The 15,834-nt window shown below is 39.4% G+C and overlaps 1 protein-coding gene across 2 annotated transcripts in view; it reads right to left on the minus strand.

The window, feature by feature from the left end:
- Positions 1-15,834, minus strand: part of lcor (ligand dependent nuclear receptor corepressor) — an 89,458-nt gene that overhangs the window by 17,859 nt on the left and 55,765 nt on the right. Inside the window, exons 5-6 of one of the 2 annotated variants that reach the window (XR_003220490.1) lie at positions 8,679-9,154; positions 3,953-4,043 (exon numbers count right to left, since the gene is read on the minus strand). Coding sequence is in view for 1 of the 2 variants with exons in the window: in XM_025908025.1 (XP_025763810.1) it covers positions 3,953-4,043; positions 8,679-8,751 (164 nt within the window). In the remaining variant the exon portion in view is untranslated. Of the gene's footprint in view, positions 1-3,952; positions 4,044-8,678; positions 9,155-15,834 lie in introns of those variants that run through there. The other variant, XM_025908025.1, reaches the window with a different exon arrangement.

Raw genomic sequence — 15,834 nt, forward strand, 5'->3', positions numbered from 1 at the left:
TAATTCATCCAGTTCAAGATCCATCGCAATTCTTGCCCGAAAATTGACAAATGTGACCTTTGTCCCATTAGGCTATCATTGTGGTGAAGTTCGATTTAATTCTGACCAACACTGCAGGAGGTGGAGTGATTCTTGTGAACTGTAGACAGAGAGATTATGCCTCGCCACAACATAAGCTTGTGAATCCTTTGCCTGGATGAATGGATAATATAGTACCGAATATAAACACAAACTCTTTTTATTGTCTACATGATTTAACATCTTTAACATCTGAGAGAGATTTGCTAGATTCTTGGTGAAAGAAACACACTTTCTTGACCATCTACATGTTGTAGCTGTGCACTGCCACCTGGGGGCAGTGTCAAAACATTTGGAACAACTGTGGGCTACTCTTGCGAATTAGCCTACAGATCAGTGTTTGTGGGCTGCTGTTAGTCCTTTAGCTTAGCCCGTGCCACGGAGAACACAGCAGTCATAACAGACAAAGAGCTTTTTGCAGTGGACTGAAACTGCGTGTTAAAAACAGTGCAAACCCCTTGCTTCGCTTCTCCTGCGTGCTTCTTTAAACTTCTGATTATTTTTTCACACTTCTTCTCCTTCCTGTTTAAACCTACTTTTCAACCAGTCAGCATTCTTCCTACACACAGCATCATCGCTGTCAGCCTACACACCGTTGCTTTTTTGAAGTACTGCATGCAAGCACGTCTGTGTTGGTTGCACACCCAAAAATCCTGCGTAGCCAAAAAACCTACGCAAAACTGACACATACGTGGTTCCATAATTTACACTTAATGGTGGGGGGAGCAGTAAGACCCCAACACAGACACAGACCAGGAATCAATGACAACAGTTATGTCACAGAAGGGAGGAGGGCCTGCGGTGGATGTGGGTTGAAAAGTGGCTTGCAGATGTGCAGCAACTGTGGGCAGTTGATGAGTGGAAGGGTGTCAGCTAAGTGCCAGCCCAGGAAGAGTGGATCTGCCAGGCTTGAGGTTGAGCCTGACTCTGTGGCCTAGCTGAACTAACAGTATGGGAGCATCACACAGCTATACAGAGACAGAGCAACTTGCATTTGTACCCTTTCTCAGTCACTTTTTATTTATTTTAAAAAGGTGCTATTTAGTGATGACAGCCACATCGAGTATGCATAACAAGATAGAGTAGTGCAGTCATAACAAAATCTGATGACCTCTAATTTACCTGTTAACAGCTCCCCACTTTCAACCCAAAGTGAATACGGGTTCATAAACTGACAGATCTACTCTGCAGCTCCATTTCACGAAAATAATCTATTGTGAATGCATGCAGGATATACCGATGGTGCAAATACTGACTATACAAAACAGAGGAGAGATTATGCTTTTTATTTAGGTGTGTTTCATATAGTGGTGGAGGTCTATATTAAATATTGCTATAGGTTGAATAATGAGACCAGTACAGTTTATTTACAAATAATCTCTATGATCCAAAAGCTCAGTTTGTCTCTCTAAAGTTCAGACAGTTTGGGTTTTTTTGGGCTCTGTGTCATGTCAGAGAAGAAATTCCCTAATATGCTGATCTCAGCCAGACAGCTTTCGCTGAGACCGCAGCAGTCCCAAGCATTTAATCTTCCAACCATCTGTTTGCAGCAGCAGCCAATCAGAAGCAAGCTGGCATCAAGGGGGAGGAGCTAAAATTTCTTATCTCACATAAGGTGAAATGAGAGCTCACTCCAAGGCTCATTATATCTGTCACACAGAGGCTGCTGCACCACAAACCTCCCTGTGATTACTTTGGTTGACAGCCGATTGCTGCAGTCGCTCATAGTTTGTATGGAAGATACTGACCTGTCTGGAAACACTCGCCACTTACCCTCGGAGCTGCAGTGAAACTTGAAAAATCACAATGGAAACCAGAAACATTTGCTTTAAAAGTAACGTTTTTTTTATCACTGCAACCCACACATTTCAAAAGGTGCTGTTTCACTGCTGGTTGGTGAACAGCTTGTGGGTATTTGCACTAATTTCTATGCTGGAAATCAACAACCGGTCACAGAACCCGAATTTTTCCTTAGCACCTGGAGGTTGTCAGATGGTTGCCAACCAGTCTTTAGGCCTGGAGCCTAAAGCCACTTTAGCAGAGATAAAGAAAAAATATGGAGCTGTAATTGAGTTTAATAGGGTTATTTAAGTTAAATCAAGTATTCATTAATTAATAAGTATTTGGTAATCAATATGGTTGACAGCCATAAAAGAGACTGCCAAGTTTTGTCTGTGAAGTGTAGTGCAAAATGACAACACTGCTTTATTTCCTCCACCAGTGCTGTTTCAGGCAAATAACTGAGCTGCTTTGCTTAAATCAGGGGTGTCCAAAGTCCGGCCATTTTTAATTGGCCCTCAAGTAATTTTATAAATAGAACAGAAAATGGCCCGCACTTCAACTTTTGCTTGAGTGTATTGCACTTCTTAGTTTTAACACCAGGGGGCTCTACTGTTGATCAAGGCAGTTGCTCTACCAAAAAGGACAATCACAGAAGAAATTTACCCCAAGTTACCAAACATGGCAGAACCAAAGAAGCGAAAGGTGGAAAGTGAGTGCAGAAAATTTCAGACACGGTGGGAGAGTGAATATTTCTTCAAAGGATTCAAGGGGAAGTGTGTCTGTTTGATCTGCACTGAAACTGTGGCAGTTATGAAAGAGTATAATGTATGACGTCATTATGAAACCAAACATCAGGCCTATGCATCCTACACTGGTGCTGAGCGAGAGCAGGAATTAAAGCAAATGCTAGCTGTCCTGCGGGGTCAGCAACAGTATTTTTTCGTGCTCAAATTGTCCAGGAAAAGGCTCCAATAGCAGCTATGAGGTCGCCCAACTCATCGCAAGACATGGCAAGCCTTTTTCAGATGGAGACCTCATAAAACGCTGCCTCGTTAAAGTCACTGAAATAATGTGCCCGAAAAAAGTGCAGGACTTCAACAACGTCAGCATGTCCAGAAATACAGTTGTGCCACGCATTGAAGACTCGTCAGCCAACATTAAACTGCAACTGTCTGATAAAGCTGTGCTTTTGATTTTTACTCCATCGCATGCGATCCGAGCACCGATGCCACAGACGCCGCACAGCTGCTAATTTTTTTTTTGCGGGGAGTGGACGAGAGCACGAGCACTTTAGGTGAGTAAAAATATATTCCACAGTACCCGTGTGTTAATGTGCAGGTGCACATGCTTCAAATATCCATAATGCGCATCAATTCTGTCACTACCCTGCTTTTGCGCACCACTTTCTTATATGCGTTTTTCTTGTTATCACACAGAGTACACACCGCTGTGCACAGCGCACGCACACGCAAAGTCAGCTGATCTCATCTGATGCAGATTTGCTCCTTGATCAAGTGACATTTGTCCGGATTTTTGGCACGAGTGGCGTCGGATCAGCACCGCGGCTGGATGGCCCGATTTACATACCCAGCGCAGCTGATACTCACCAGAATAATTCACTAAAATTATATGGACACATGTTATTAAGTCCAGTTCAGTCTGTTAATGTTGATAACCGTTTCAAACGAACGTTAACAGGTGTGTTGCTAAGTCTAACAACTTAAATAACAAACTTGAAATGTACCCGTCCCATTTTCCCCTTTATTGTTTTTTCTCTGTGCTGTAAATCTTCTGTCTAAGAAGAAATCTGCTGCTGTCCTGAGAATGAGCTACCAAAGCTTTTTCTGAATAAATCAATAAAGATCCATTTATGGAAAGCTGTGATGAAGGCAGTTTTGTCTTTAATTATATTCAACAATATAACACATTTGACCACTTTTAAATGATTTTTCTAACTTTAATACGCTACAGTTAAGGTTATATACCTAATTTCTAGTAAGTGGCCCAGCCCCTCCTATATTTTTATGTATGTGGCCCTCAGTGAAAAACGTTTGGACACCCCTGGCTTAAATAGACTAGTTTGCTTTCTTACCCTTTGAGCCCAGGTTTGGGGGTGAAGTTGGGCAAAGCTTTGGGGCTGCCTGCACTGTGGTTCTTCTTTGTGGAGAGGTCTAGGACGCCATCTGAGAATAAACAAAGAGGAGAAAAAAAAAAAGATTAAACACAACAGAGTTCCAGTTCTATTCAATACACTGCTTTTCTTTGGAAAGCCAAAACATGTAAAGACATGTAACCCTTACTGTAAATGTCTGTATGTCTTTACAATTACATCTCCGAAGAAACGATTTCAAACACAGTGTTTTTTTATATTATTTTCTCTATTTCTGATTATTAATTTGTCTGTAATGCAAAACACAAAGTAAAAACAAAGAAACGAATCCACATGTGACTGAAATTGAATCTATTAAGATCCCTACATACACTACCACCGAGCATTTGAAAATGTAAAAGCCAGGACAAATTTGTTACCTGCATATCAAAGCGTGATATTTTCAGACCTTGCACGATCCATTTTCTTTTAGTATACTATGCATTTATATTTTCTCCTCTTCAGTCCAGTTTGATTTTCACCAGACATGTTTAATGCCCTCCTATAGAAGGTTTTGGATTGCAATCAAGATTTGATTAACCTGAGCAGGAAGGCAGTTGCCATGACGACCATACCATATTCCAGAGTGAATATGAGAAATCACTAAGTATAAACTCCGTTTGCTATACTGACAAATCCCCCATCATATATATACATATACATATATATATATATATATATATATATATATATATATATATGTATATGTATATGTATATATATATGAAACATCCGACATTATTTGGAAGGTTGGATGTGTTTTATATATGAGCCACTTCACACTGCATATCACGATTTTGCATTTTAAACATTCATACAATTTTCCATCACTGCTTGATCGATCGGCATCATGAATGTTAAAAGCTTTGGCATCTGCTTGTGTCTGTATATGAAACCACCTGTTTTTTCCCCAGTTTTTTTTAGTTAAATAGTAAAAAAAAAAAAAAAAAAAAAAAAAGATGTTCTGTGTGCTTCAGAACAGGTGGAATCTGTGTGACACTTGCAGTGAAGTCCTGGAAATACTGTGGCTACATGCTGAGTGTGAAATCTCAGTTTATTTGTCAATATGTTTATTTGACACACACGTGGAGAAAAAACTGATCATCCTATGTAGTGACATAAAGTAAGCAGAAAAAAGTGTAAGCTGGCACATTCTGTTATTTTTTTATTTTCTTTTAAAGAAAATCTGTTCATTTTCAAAGCAGAAAATGGTAAAAATATGTAATTCTGATCCTTTTAATGACAAAGAAAGATTGATTATATGATTATATATATATATACACATATCCTTCCATCCATTCTCTGGGGGAGCCTTGTCAGGGTCGTGGGGGATCTGGAGCCTATCCCAGCTACCATAGGGTGAGAAACAGAACACACCCTGGAGAGGTCTCCAGTCTGTCGCAGGGCTAACACACAGAGACTGACAAACATTCACGCTCACATTCACACCTATGGGCAATTTACAGTTACCAATTAACCTAACCCCACTAACTGCATGTCTTTGGACTGTGGGAGGAAGCTGGAAAAGAAAGGCCTCGGCTACCCAATCACCGCGCCACCGTGCTACCCATATATAAAAAGAGTCCAGACTGACTGTGACAATTACAGTATGCACACATGCACACATACTGTAATACTCGCATATGCATATTCTATACGGCATACACATGATAAGTTTTTAACAAGGAAGCAAACTCTGTACGTGTACACGTTTTGTCTCCTAAATTAATCTTTAAGAAAATGCACTGAAGTAAGAAAACGCCCAGGGATAACAACCATGATAAATTACACATAACAAGTTACACTAATGAGGTCCTTCTCCGAGCTAATGAACATTTTAATTATCATCGACCTCTACATTAGCATGCCTTGTTTTTACAGGATGCATTGATGGTGGTAATACGAGCTCCCCGTGTTGCTGTATTAAACTGTCATAAGAAAAAAAAAAGTTACCCCATCAACATGAATATTTATGCAGCAGTTCTAATCAGATTACGAACTGTTACTCGTAGGTTATGAAATTAACACCCGGCGAGTGTCTAATGCCGGGCAGATTTTTTTTGTCTGAGTGACTCTCAGAAGGTTGTCTAAATTAGTCGGGAATCAAAAAAAAATGCTCCTGAGAATCTGTACTATTTTTTTAGTGTCAGATGGACAGAGTAGGGCTGGGGCTGAGAAATAGGAAGAGATTAAAACGACTCCGGTTACAAACCCTTCAGATTTCTCTTCTATGTTTGACCCTTAAATGCATTTAATAGTGATTACATTTATTTAAATTGTTACATTAACACTCTGGTCAAAAACAAAAGCTTCCAGTAAATTCAGTACAATAATGAATTTCTGACAAACCTTTAAGCGAATGCTAAATTATACTTAGGGTTGTTAAAAAAAGATATTCAGATATTTATTGATAAGTAAAAGTACTACTGAATTAAATACCCATTATCAGCAGTACTGATACCAACAGTGCTGTCTTCACTTCCTTCAGCTGACACCCAACCTCACACAGCACTGCTGGTGACAGACAGGCACACAGGCCCTGCCCTCACTAATAGCTGACAAGCAGCACAACTTGCGGAAGCATCTTAAAGACTGAGACAGCGGTCTTTATGAGACATTTCCCGGGGGCAGTAAAGCTCACATTTCAACAACACCGCTATCATAAATGTTAACCTGGGAGGTGTGCATTGTCCTGTTAGCAGTTTAACTATTAGCACCTGATCACCACATTAGGTGATACGATTTAGGTAGTGGATTGCACCCAATAATAAAACCATGATGTTAACGCTGGAGCAGTCCTGCCAGTCTGAAACAACAACGGGCAGCCTTGATTTAACAGGGTAACACAATTCTTTGAGTCTAAATAGTATTATGCCAGATTGTCAGACTGAAACTGAGAAAAGTCTGCCAGCAAGTAGACAGAGACAGTGCAGCATAATGTACCGACTCTATTTGATTAGCAATGACATATGTGCCAAGCCACCACAAGAACAGGAAATAAGCACTAGTATTTTTCTAAGATTTATTTAAAAGAATATGCCCCTTAACTTGATTCCCCCTATCAACAATGGTAGGGAGCGACAAATGTTTTCCTAGGTGTCCATACCGAGTTTGAAATTCTGGTATGATAGCAATCCTAATTACACATGTGCATGCTCACGATAAACATGGCCACAGTTTCAAATAACGCTGTCAGTGTATGTAAAAGTAAGCCAAAGACTGCGCTTAAGTTAAGATTGCTCTAAGACACTGTTTTTTGTATCATCATTATTATTATTATTATTATTATTATTTTTATTAGTAGTAGTAGTAGTATTAGCTCTTCATTAATGAAACCTTGATAAGGATAAGCGGAATATATTAATTAATATTAAGATATTTTGCTGAAGACTTTTGGTGCGTAATCAGCAGACGGGGTAAAAACGTGTTCTGTGAACATGTAATGCTCTAATAGCGGCACAATTAGCTAGCACAGATATTAATGGATAAAATAATGATGCACCTTTAAATGAAAAGATGATTTTTCTCTGTAGAATTTATGGCTGCAGTGTGCTCCAGCTGACAATCAGCCATCACACAGATGTAACAAAACACTGATTAGTGAAGCAAATAAAATGCGTCTCTTTTTCTTCTCCGGAAATTACATTTGCTGTGTAACTGAAACGATTCCTGAGCCCACATTGAGTCAGAATCACTTTAAAAGGCGTTTCTTGTTTGTGCATGTGGGAGAGAGAGAGATAGCTCGTGACCACGAGGTGGATCTAAATGCCTACATCTCTTTGTTGTAAAAATTAAGTAAGCTTACTGTAAGCAGATTCTAAAAAAGCTGGTATTAAAGTGGATCATCGGTCACACTGTGAGGGTTGAGGCAGTGAGCTGTTGGTTCACCCCAGCAGCCTGCTCGGTGATCAAACCGCAGACACCCTGCTGGGTCAGTTTGATTAAACAGAGATTGAGCCCTGAGCTACAATTCCGGACTTGGTAAAGCGCTGCACGTGCAGGCTTGATTCGAAGCATGTCTTTCCAGAGATCACGGTCATGTTCAAGAGGAAAACAGTGTGCACGCTTTGAAAGTTGAAAATGGACAATTATGCGCAACCCGTGACGACGACTAAAAATGAATTGTATCGTCTGATGTGCAAGTCTGCTTCAAATGTTTGCTGTCAGTGTGAGAAATGAGAACATTAATCATGGACCTGAGCCAGGCAATCAACCCAGTGTGTGGTTAATACTTTGGGAAGATGAGAACAAACACTAAGTGTCATACTTATTAGTAAAAATTTGAAATGTGTTTTTACATATATTTTTCACATTTCCGCTCTATTTTCATTTTCTACATATCTACATTTTAATTATTTTAATAACAGCAGCCAACTCTAAATTTGAATTACCACTGCACTAATAAAGAATCATACATTAAAATTTTTGTTTAAACACTCTTGTCTGATTCTTTTTGTCGTCTGTGCAAACTGATATTAAATACAGAGCAGGAAGTATTTTTGCACAGCAGACCCGCCCTGCCTGGTTAAAACAAACACTGAGCTTGATTTGTGGTTTTCATATTTTTGGTTAGTAAAAGCCTCAAAACAAAAAGCCCACATGTTGGTCAGAAACAAGTGTGTGTGTGTGTGTGTGTGTGTGTGTGTGTGTGTGTGTGTGTTGCTCTCACCCTGCTGGCTGGGCTCTGGATCAGCCTGGTTCTTCTTAACGGTGAGGTCCAACGGGCCGTCCTGGTCGGCCATGAGAAGCTTGCTGAGGACGGGATTCTGTGCAGAGGCAGCAGCCGTGCCTCCTCCTCCTCCCCACCATTACTGGCTCCTGTACTGTTGCTGCTCTGGGTGCAGGCGAGTGCTGAGGCACCAGCAGCGGAGGTGGGGCTGAAGCATTGTCCCGGGGTCGGGGATGGAGAGGAGGAGGCAGATGATGGAGGAGAGTTTGGCGCAGCCAGTGGCCCGGGCGGAGAGCTGGGGGCCGGGGCCAGAGACACTGCTTTCGGCAGGCTTTGGTCCTTCATGGTGCCGTTGGGCAGGGGCGGGTCGTCCTGAGTAGTTTTTGAGGTATATTCGGCAGCGAACTGGCGGATCATTCGCTGCATGATCTCACGAGCCACTAGAGGAATGTGAGGGTCTGAGAAACTTGGGAGGTCTGGAGAGGAACAAAAGAGGAGAGCAAACATGTTAGCGTCCCGTCTCCCAGGAATCTGCTCTGCTGATGCTGCTCTCAGCAGCTTATTTATACCATTTCATCCGAAAATGTAATCCTGATGCTTTGCTCAAATAATCACTTGGAAGAAGGGCTTAAGCCTGCCTATTGATGTTGGAAACACCATGATATCAGTTTGTGCAACAGATTACTGCTTGCCATTATTCAGCTGGGGCTTCCATAACAGTTCCCTCAATTTCCCAGGATTCCTTCTTGTTTTCAGTCTTACGCTCTGCACTATGTCATCTCTAAACACTGTATTTCAGAGCAGTTTGTCCAGGATTTGATCTTGCAGCAGTGTGTTCACTTGAATATATTTGCACAGGTAAACAGCCCACATGGTGCAGACACCACAGCCTCTCTATTCACAGTACCAACAAGTATTCGATCTGTCACTTTGACAACAACATAAAATCAGCAGTTTTAATTTTTTTTAGTAGTTTTTCATCAAACCCATATTCTAAATGATTTGGGTTTTCAGCATTGTTTAACATTTGCTCTTTTTCTCCGTTTTATATCAAAAATGAATATTTTTGCGTTTTCTGATTTTAGATAAAATTAGCAATCTGAAGATACTGGTTGGAGCCCCTACAATCTTTATACATAATAATAATCTTCAAACATAATGTGTGAAAATACAAAATGCAGTGTTTAAATTATGATTTCATTTATTTAAATGGAAAAAAAATATTTGACCGCATCCCAGTTTCTTAGTTCAGATGGAACTGCACAATCACCATGACAAGTTTTTACTTTACTTATTACAAAGTATTCTGCAAATGTTTCGGGTTTGGTAAATAGGAGGAATAATTTGATATTCTGAAATTCTGCAGCAACATTTATCCCACAGACAACAACTCCTGTCATCTACAAGAGGAACTTTATAACTGTGTTATTTAGTTATTACATCCTTTGGTTTCACCTCCTGTTACTGTCTTCTGTGAGACTGAGCAACACTAAATCAAACCAAATCATCTGCTTGAGCTTCTTGTTTCATAAATAAGGGCATTTTGGCTTCCACATTTTTTTAAAATACAAAAGTACTTGAGACAAAAATAAATAAATAAAAAATCCAGGTACTAGTAGTGAAAGAAACTAGAAACAGAAGTCATATTTCCACCATATTAGTGTCTCATCATTGGCTCCATGTTAAATTTCGAACTGAATGCCCTGAGAGATCAGTCCCATCACATCTTAAAGAGCAAATAGTACCACATTATCCCAACACAGCATTTCTCCCTCCTCTCCTGGACAGCCTGGATACTTTTAGGATTAGGCTTCAAACTTTCCTTTTTGATAATGCTCATTGTCCCTTAGTTGTGCTGGGGACTTCCCATGATGCACTGGGCATTCCTTGTCCACTTATATGTCAGTACTGCTTATTATTCAATTTTGTCTTGTTTCTATCATAGGTTTTGTTTTTGCATTTGTTTCTCTTTGCCCTCTTCTCTCTTGCTTTTCCTTACACCAAGTCAGGGTAGGTGGCTACTGCCTGGTCATGTCAGAAGTCCTGACTTCTGTTAAAAGGGAGTTCTTCCCCACTGTCGCCAAATGCTTGCTCATAGGGAGTTAATTTGATTGCCTAGCGGTTTCTTTCTAATTTTGCAGGGTCTTTATGTTTCAATATAAAGCATCTTGAGGGCAGTTTCACTGTAAATTGACACTTTATATGAAATTAAACTGATTAAGAAAAATAACAGTTTCAAAGTACAGCAAATATCAGAAGAGCAATTAGGGGGGAAAAAAACCCAACGATTTCATAATCGAACTTTCTGTGACCTCCTGCTGTGACCAAACAAATCCACATCAAACACTGGTCACTGATCTCGCTGGTTAATACACACTCAACAAAGCAGTGACAATGACAACACTCATTTGTTATTAAATCCATTAATCTGGCATTGTCCCAGATAAGTCAGCTCTACTTACTCCTTATAAGCAAAAAGTATATATTATTATGCAGATAAATTCACGCATGCCACTGAGTCAGAGCCCAAATCCTTCAAACAATACATTAGCCCAAAAAATGTAATCCTGAAGCTGTGCTGAAATAATCCAGAAATCACATGCACCGTACATACAACATACACAACTACTAATCCTGCCTATTTAGAAAGGCACCAGTATACAACAGCTGCTAGCCATTCATCAGGTATCTGCTTTTTCAAAGTCCGACCCTAATTTGTACAGGATGATTTTTTAACCCCCTGCACTGTGCGATCCAAATAAAAGAGCAGCAATTGCTGCACCCTGACATCTTGGTTGGGCTCTGGTAAAAGATTTCAGTGAGCTGAGGTTATCAGCTGTTGATACACTAAAGACTACAAACATGGTTCCACTACTTCAGTGCAAAGGATGATACACCCATATTAGCTTTTTTAAAAACAGTTTTTGACAAAATGTGCAATTCTGTGAAAACACTTGTGGTTTTCTGATGATTTTGTCAAACAATGTGAGAACAAACAATCTGTTTAACACTTTGACTTACATTTTAATTCTTAGGTCATGGTTTTTACATCGATACAAGCTGTAAGGCATTTTAAGTGAAGCCACTGTACAGCTGTTTACCTAAATGTGACTAATGCTCAGGTCAACTAACTCAACATATTTTCATTCTCACATACAGCTCTGCTGTGTAAGTTCTAGTTTGGAGTGCAAGTGTTAAACATTGTTGGAGTGGCATCAGAGTGGGTTCATGGTAACGATCTGTGAACATTTACATCCACCGAGATCTTCAAGGCCAACTTCATGATTTATTGGTTGACAAAAAGTCTTAGAAGTTAGAAACTTTGGTTCTTACAAGTGCGGTGTATATGGTCAACGTAGAGTAAGTACTGCATAAAGATTTAAAACATCATGTCACATCTGACCCCTGACCTCTCCTTCAACATCAACAGATTTATCTGAAGGTCAACGTGATAATAATGGTATACAGAGTTATGTAAAACTATATTACTTTTTTAAAATAAACTTTTTTGACTGAAGACTTAAACAAATTTCACCAAACACTGAAATGAATGCAACACATGCAGTAAATACACATAAATAACAACAATAATTACAGACAAAATTAGGTTAAGTATATTACATTGATTTCAACAGGGCAAATAAAAACACGTAAAAAAAACTTCCTGCACTACAAAATCCCTAAAGTACATTTAAAAAGAATAAAGTATCTACAAAAACAATACTAATCTCTTAAAGGTACATACTGCCCTGAGAGCGAGCTACTTGGGTGGAGGTTTGCACCCTCAGAGCGCTACATGTTGTTGCTAAACATTATTTTCTCTCATGATACAAAATGACCACAGGCGCTGTCAGAGCAGTGTTTCTGTGCCTAACCGTGCTTGTGGATCTGTTACTGTATGAATGACTCTGTGTGTGTGTGTGTGTGTGTATGTGTGTGTGTGTGTGTGTGTGTGTGTGTGTGTGCCACATCATGCCTATGCCTGTGGGACTGTTTTTCTGTCTAAATATAGCAGCTCCACAGGCATCTCTCCCTGTGTGAGTGAAGCCAGATTGATTGAGGCTGGGCACTGACTTGACAAACAGCTGTTTCCTTCCTCCTGGAAAAAAAATTAAAAATACAACAGCTACAGTCTCCACCAGACTCAGTTCACCTCCGTCACAAAGCATCCACCTGCCTCAGGACAGAACATGATGTGTTCTTAGTAAAAAGGGGGACTTATGGCAACTCAGCAAATATTCAGATATTCAGTAGAAGGTGATCGTACTGATGCACCAAAGCTGATCATTTTAGGGTCTTTACCTTACAGTACTAAGCAACTTGAGGCAACTGTTGCTATGATTTGGCGCTATATAAATAAAACTGAAATTGAATATACCATATACACAAGTCCCAGCACAATAGTTAAGTTGATGTCCACAGTTTCCTCAAGTTTTTTTATGTTAAAGGGAAAATGCACATTAATTAAAATGAGCACTTAAATCCATCATAGAAATATACTGGCTTTATAGTAACGGTCATCTGGAGTCCCCGGCAGGTGAACAGCCAACTTAAAGGTAAAATCACGGCTCGAATTGAATGCAAGGTTAAACTTGTTTTAAGAATTTTTGGTCAACTAAAAAAATTAAAGTTATAATTGAATATAGATATTATTGTTTCTGACAGCTGCAGCAGACAGAAAACATGGAGCAAAGGGCTAGGAAACTAGGAAATACTAAAGGAATTTTTGGCCATGTGATGTGGGTCCTAATTGTTTATCCAATGGCTCGACCCCGATATGCTTCAGTTAATTTTTAGCAGATCATTCAGTGTGACTCCATTCAACACTGAAGACACAATAGCACTGGGCAGTTAACAGAGTTTAAGAGTTCAAAAGTATTTTCCTGCCAGTTAAAGAAAGTGTAAGACAACAGCGCTACAGCAGTAATTCTTGTTTAGCAGAGAGAGAGAGTGAAGAAATAAGAAAGTCTCTGATTGGACTGAGAGACTAACTGTGTGACCAAAGCACTCCGCAGATATGGATCAGTTAATTTGATGGATGTAGTCCAAGTATTGATGAAATCATGTCCACTTCTGGTTTGACAATAAACCTGTAAGACTGGTGCTGGGGCGAACATTTATCTCAATGGGAACAGAGGAATAATAGCACATACGTAATGCCAGATATGCCCTAATGCATAATAAGTGACTTAAATCAGATGTGAGGAAAGAGTCAAATTGAAAATGTAAGAAACTAGGATTCTTGCAAAGTGCCTTTTACAGGAAATGACAGAGGAGGCTGGCTTAACATGTGTCAGATAATGAAGAATAGAAGCTCTCAAAGGTAACAAAAAGCACAAAACATTTCATGACGATTTTAACAAATATTCCATTTAAGCGGCAGCAACTCTACATTCACACTGCAGTATCAAGTGTCACGCCTCAAATATTTGGCATCGTGTTGACAAAGATTTGACAACAAAAAGGCTGCATTAATTTTATTATCTGTGAAAAATATGATCTGCGTTGTCTCCCTTCAAGTGTGAACAAAGAATATTTAACCTTTTAAATGCTAAATACTTGAGATCTGTTTTAGAAAAAATACATATTTACTCCTCATAAAGCTGTGTTCTTTGTACGTGAAAGTTTGCGCTGTGACTTTTCTGAGATTAACCGAAGCCCTTGAACTCCTCAAATGTCGGGCACCTCGACATTTTGGATAGTTTGGATAGTCATTCCACTGCATCTGCCTTATTGTAAAGGTCATCAAGTGGACTCTTACATTTTAGCAAAGTCAGCAGTCTGACCAGTTCTCCCAAACAAACGTTGGTGTTACTTTTGAACCTTTTTGACACGTAGGGTTCTTTCCTTTTCAATATACTTTGAGTGAAACAGTAATTATTTTAAACATCACAAGAAAAAATGGATGACAATGAACACCTGCTATGATGGTTGATAAAACTACTATTATTATTGGGTGATTCAAAAAGCTTATTTGACACATAGTTATATTCAAAACTAAAGAAAGTGATAAAGACTATATGAACTCCCCCCATGGCTTAATAATCAGTGTCATGGACAACAGAGATGAATCCTAAATGGCCTAAAGAATAATCAGTCTCAGCATCTATAATAATTGTAAAGAATAAAGTTGGCTCCTTCGCGGATTTCAGCTATCGGAGGTTATTTTTAGAACATAACTACCGCGATAAACGAGGGACCACTGTATAGATGTTTTAAGGGTGTAAAACCCCTCACTATACACTATGTATACACTTTTCTCAGACAGGCATGAACAATTTCACACTTTTCTCTCTTGTTTAAACACTCAAAGTTCAACCCTTCATAGAAAAACAAGTCCAGTTTTATAGAATGAAACCAAAGATCAAACCCTGTTTTCAGGTCCAGAACATAGGAATAGAGCCGCTGCCAGAGAATTTAACATTAATGAATCAATGGTACAGAAGTGAGGAAGCAAGAAGAATGAGTTGAGTAAAGTTTGATTTATCTGACTGTTTTGTTTCACTTAATGCGCCTTATAATCTGAAAAATATGGTAACTTCTTCCTTCCTTTAGCATGTCCAGAAGAACAACTTTTTGTGCGATGGTTGGCATCTTTCTTTGCCTTTTGGGTGCTACCGCAGGTGCTTTTGACAGTGCAAAACGTTTCGTGGACATTGCTGTGTTTGTTGGGGATAAAACTTACAAACATACAGTACAGCACTTCAGAGTCACACTACTAGCGATCGAAGCCAATCAGGACGCAGAACACAATGCGCTGTAAAAAAAAACAAAAACAAAAAAGAAGGATTCCAAATTGTACAAAAACACTCAGAGAAACAGCGAGGCCACGAAAGGTGAACCGCGTTACAGCGAGGGATCACTGTATTGTAAGACCACATCAAATTCAGATGAATCCCCTAGAGAGTCTTTCTGTGAAAAGTCCTTGCTGAATTCATGCATTTTTGTTATGACTGGTATAGTGATACTTTTTCTTAGGGGTGCATGTATGAGGCAATTGTCAATGGTGATTTCACCTATTGTATTTTGAAAGTATCCAACGTCCCAAATTCAGTACTAGTTTCTCACTGTAACACCACCATGTAAAGTAACACTCGACAGAGCTTCCTGCATGGCCTCTCACAATAATCATGGCACTGTTAGCACAGGTCGAAAA

This window comes from Oreochromis niloticus, linkage group LG6, assembly GCF_001858045.2.
Source record: "Oreochromis niloticus isolate F11D_XX linkage group LG6, O_niloticus_UMD_NMBU, whole genome shotgun sequence".
Taxonomy (NCBI): domain Eukaryota; kingdom Metazoa; phylum Chordata; class Actinopteri; order Cichliformes; family Cichlidae; genus Oreochromis; species Oreochromis niloticus.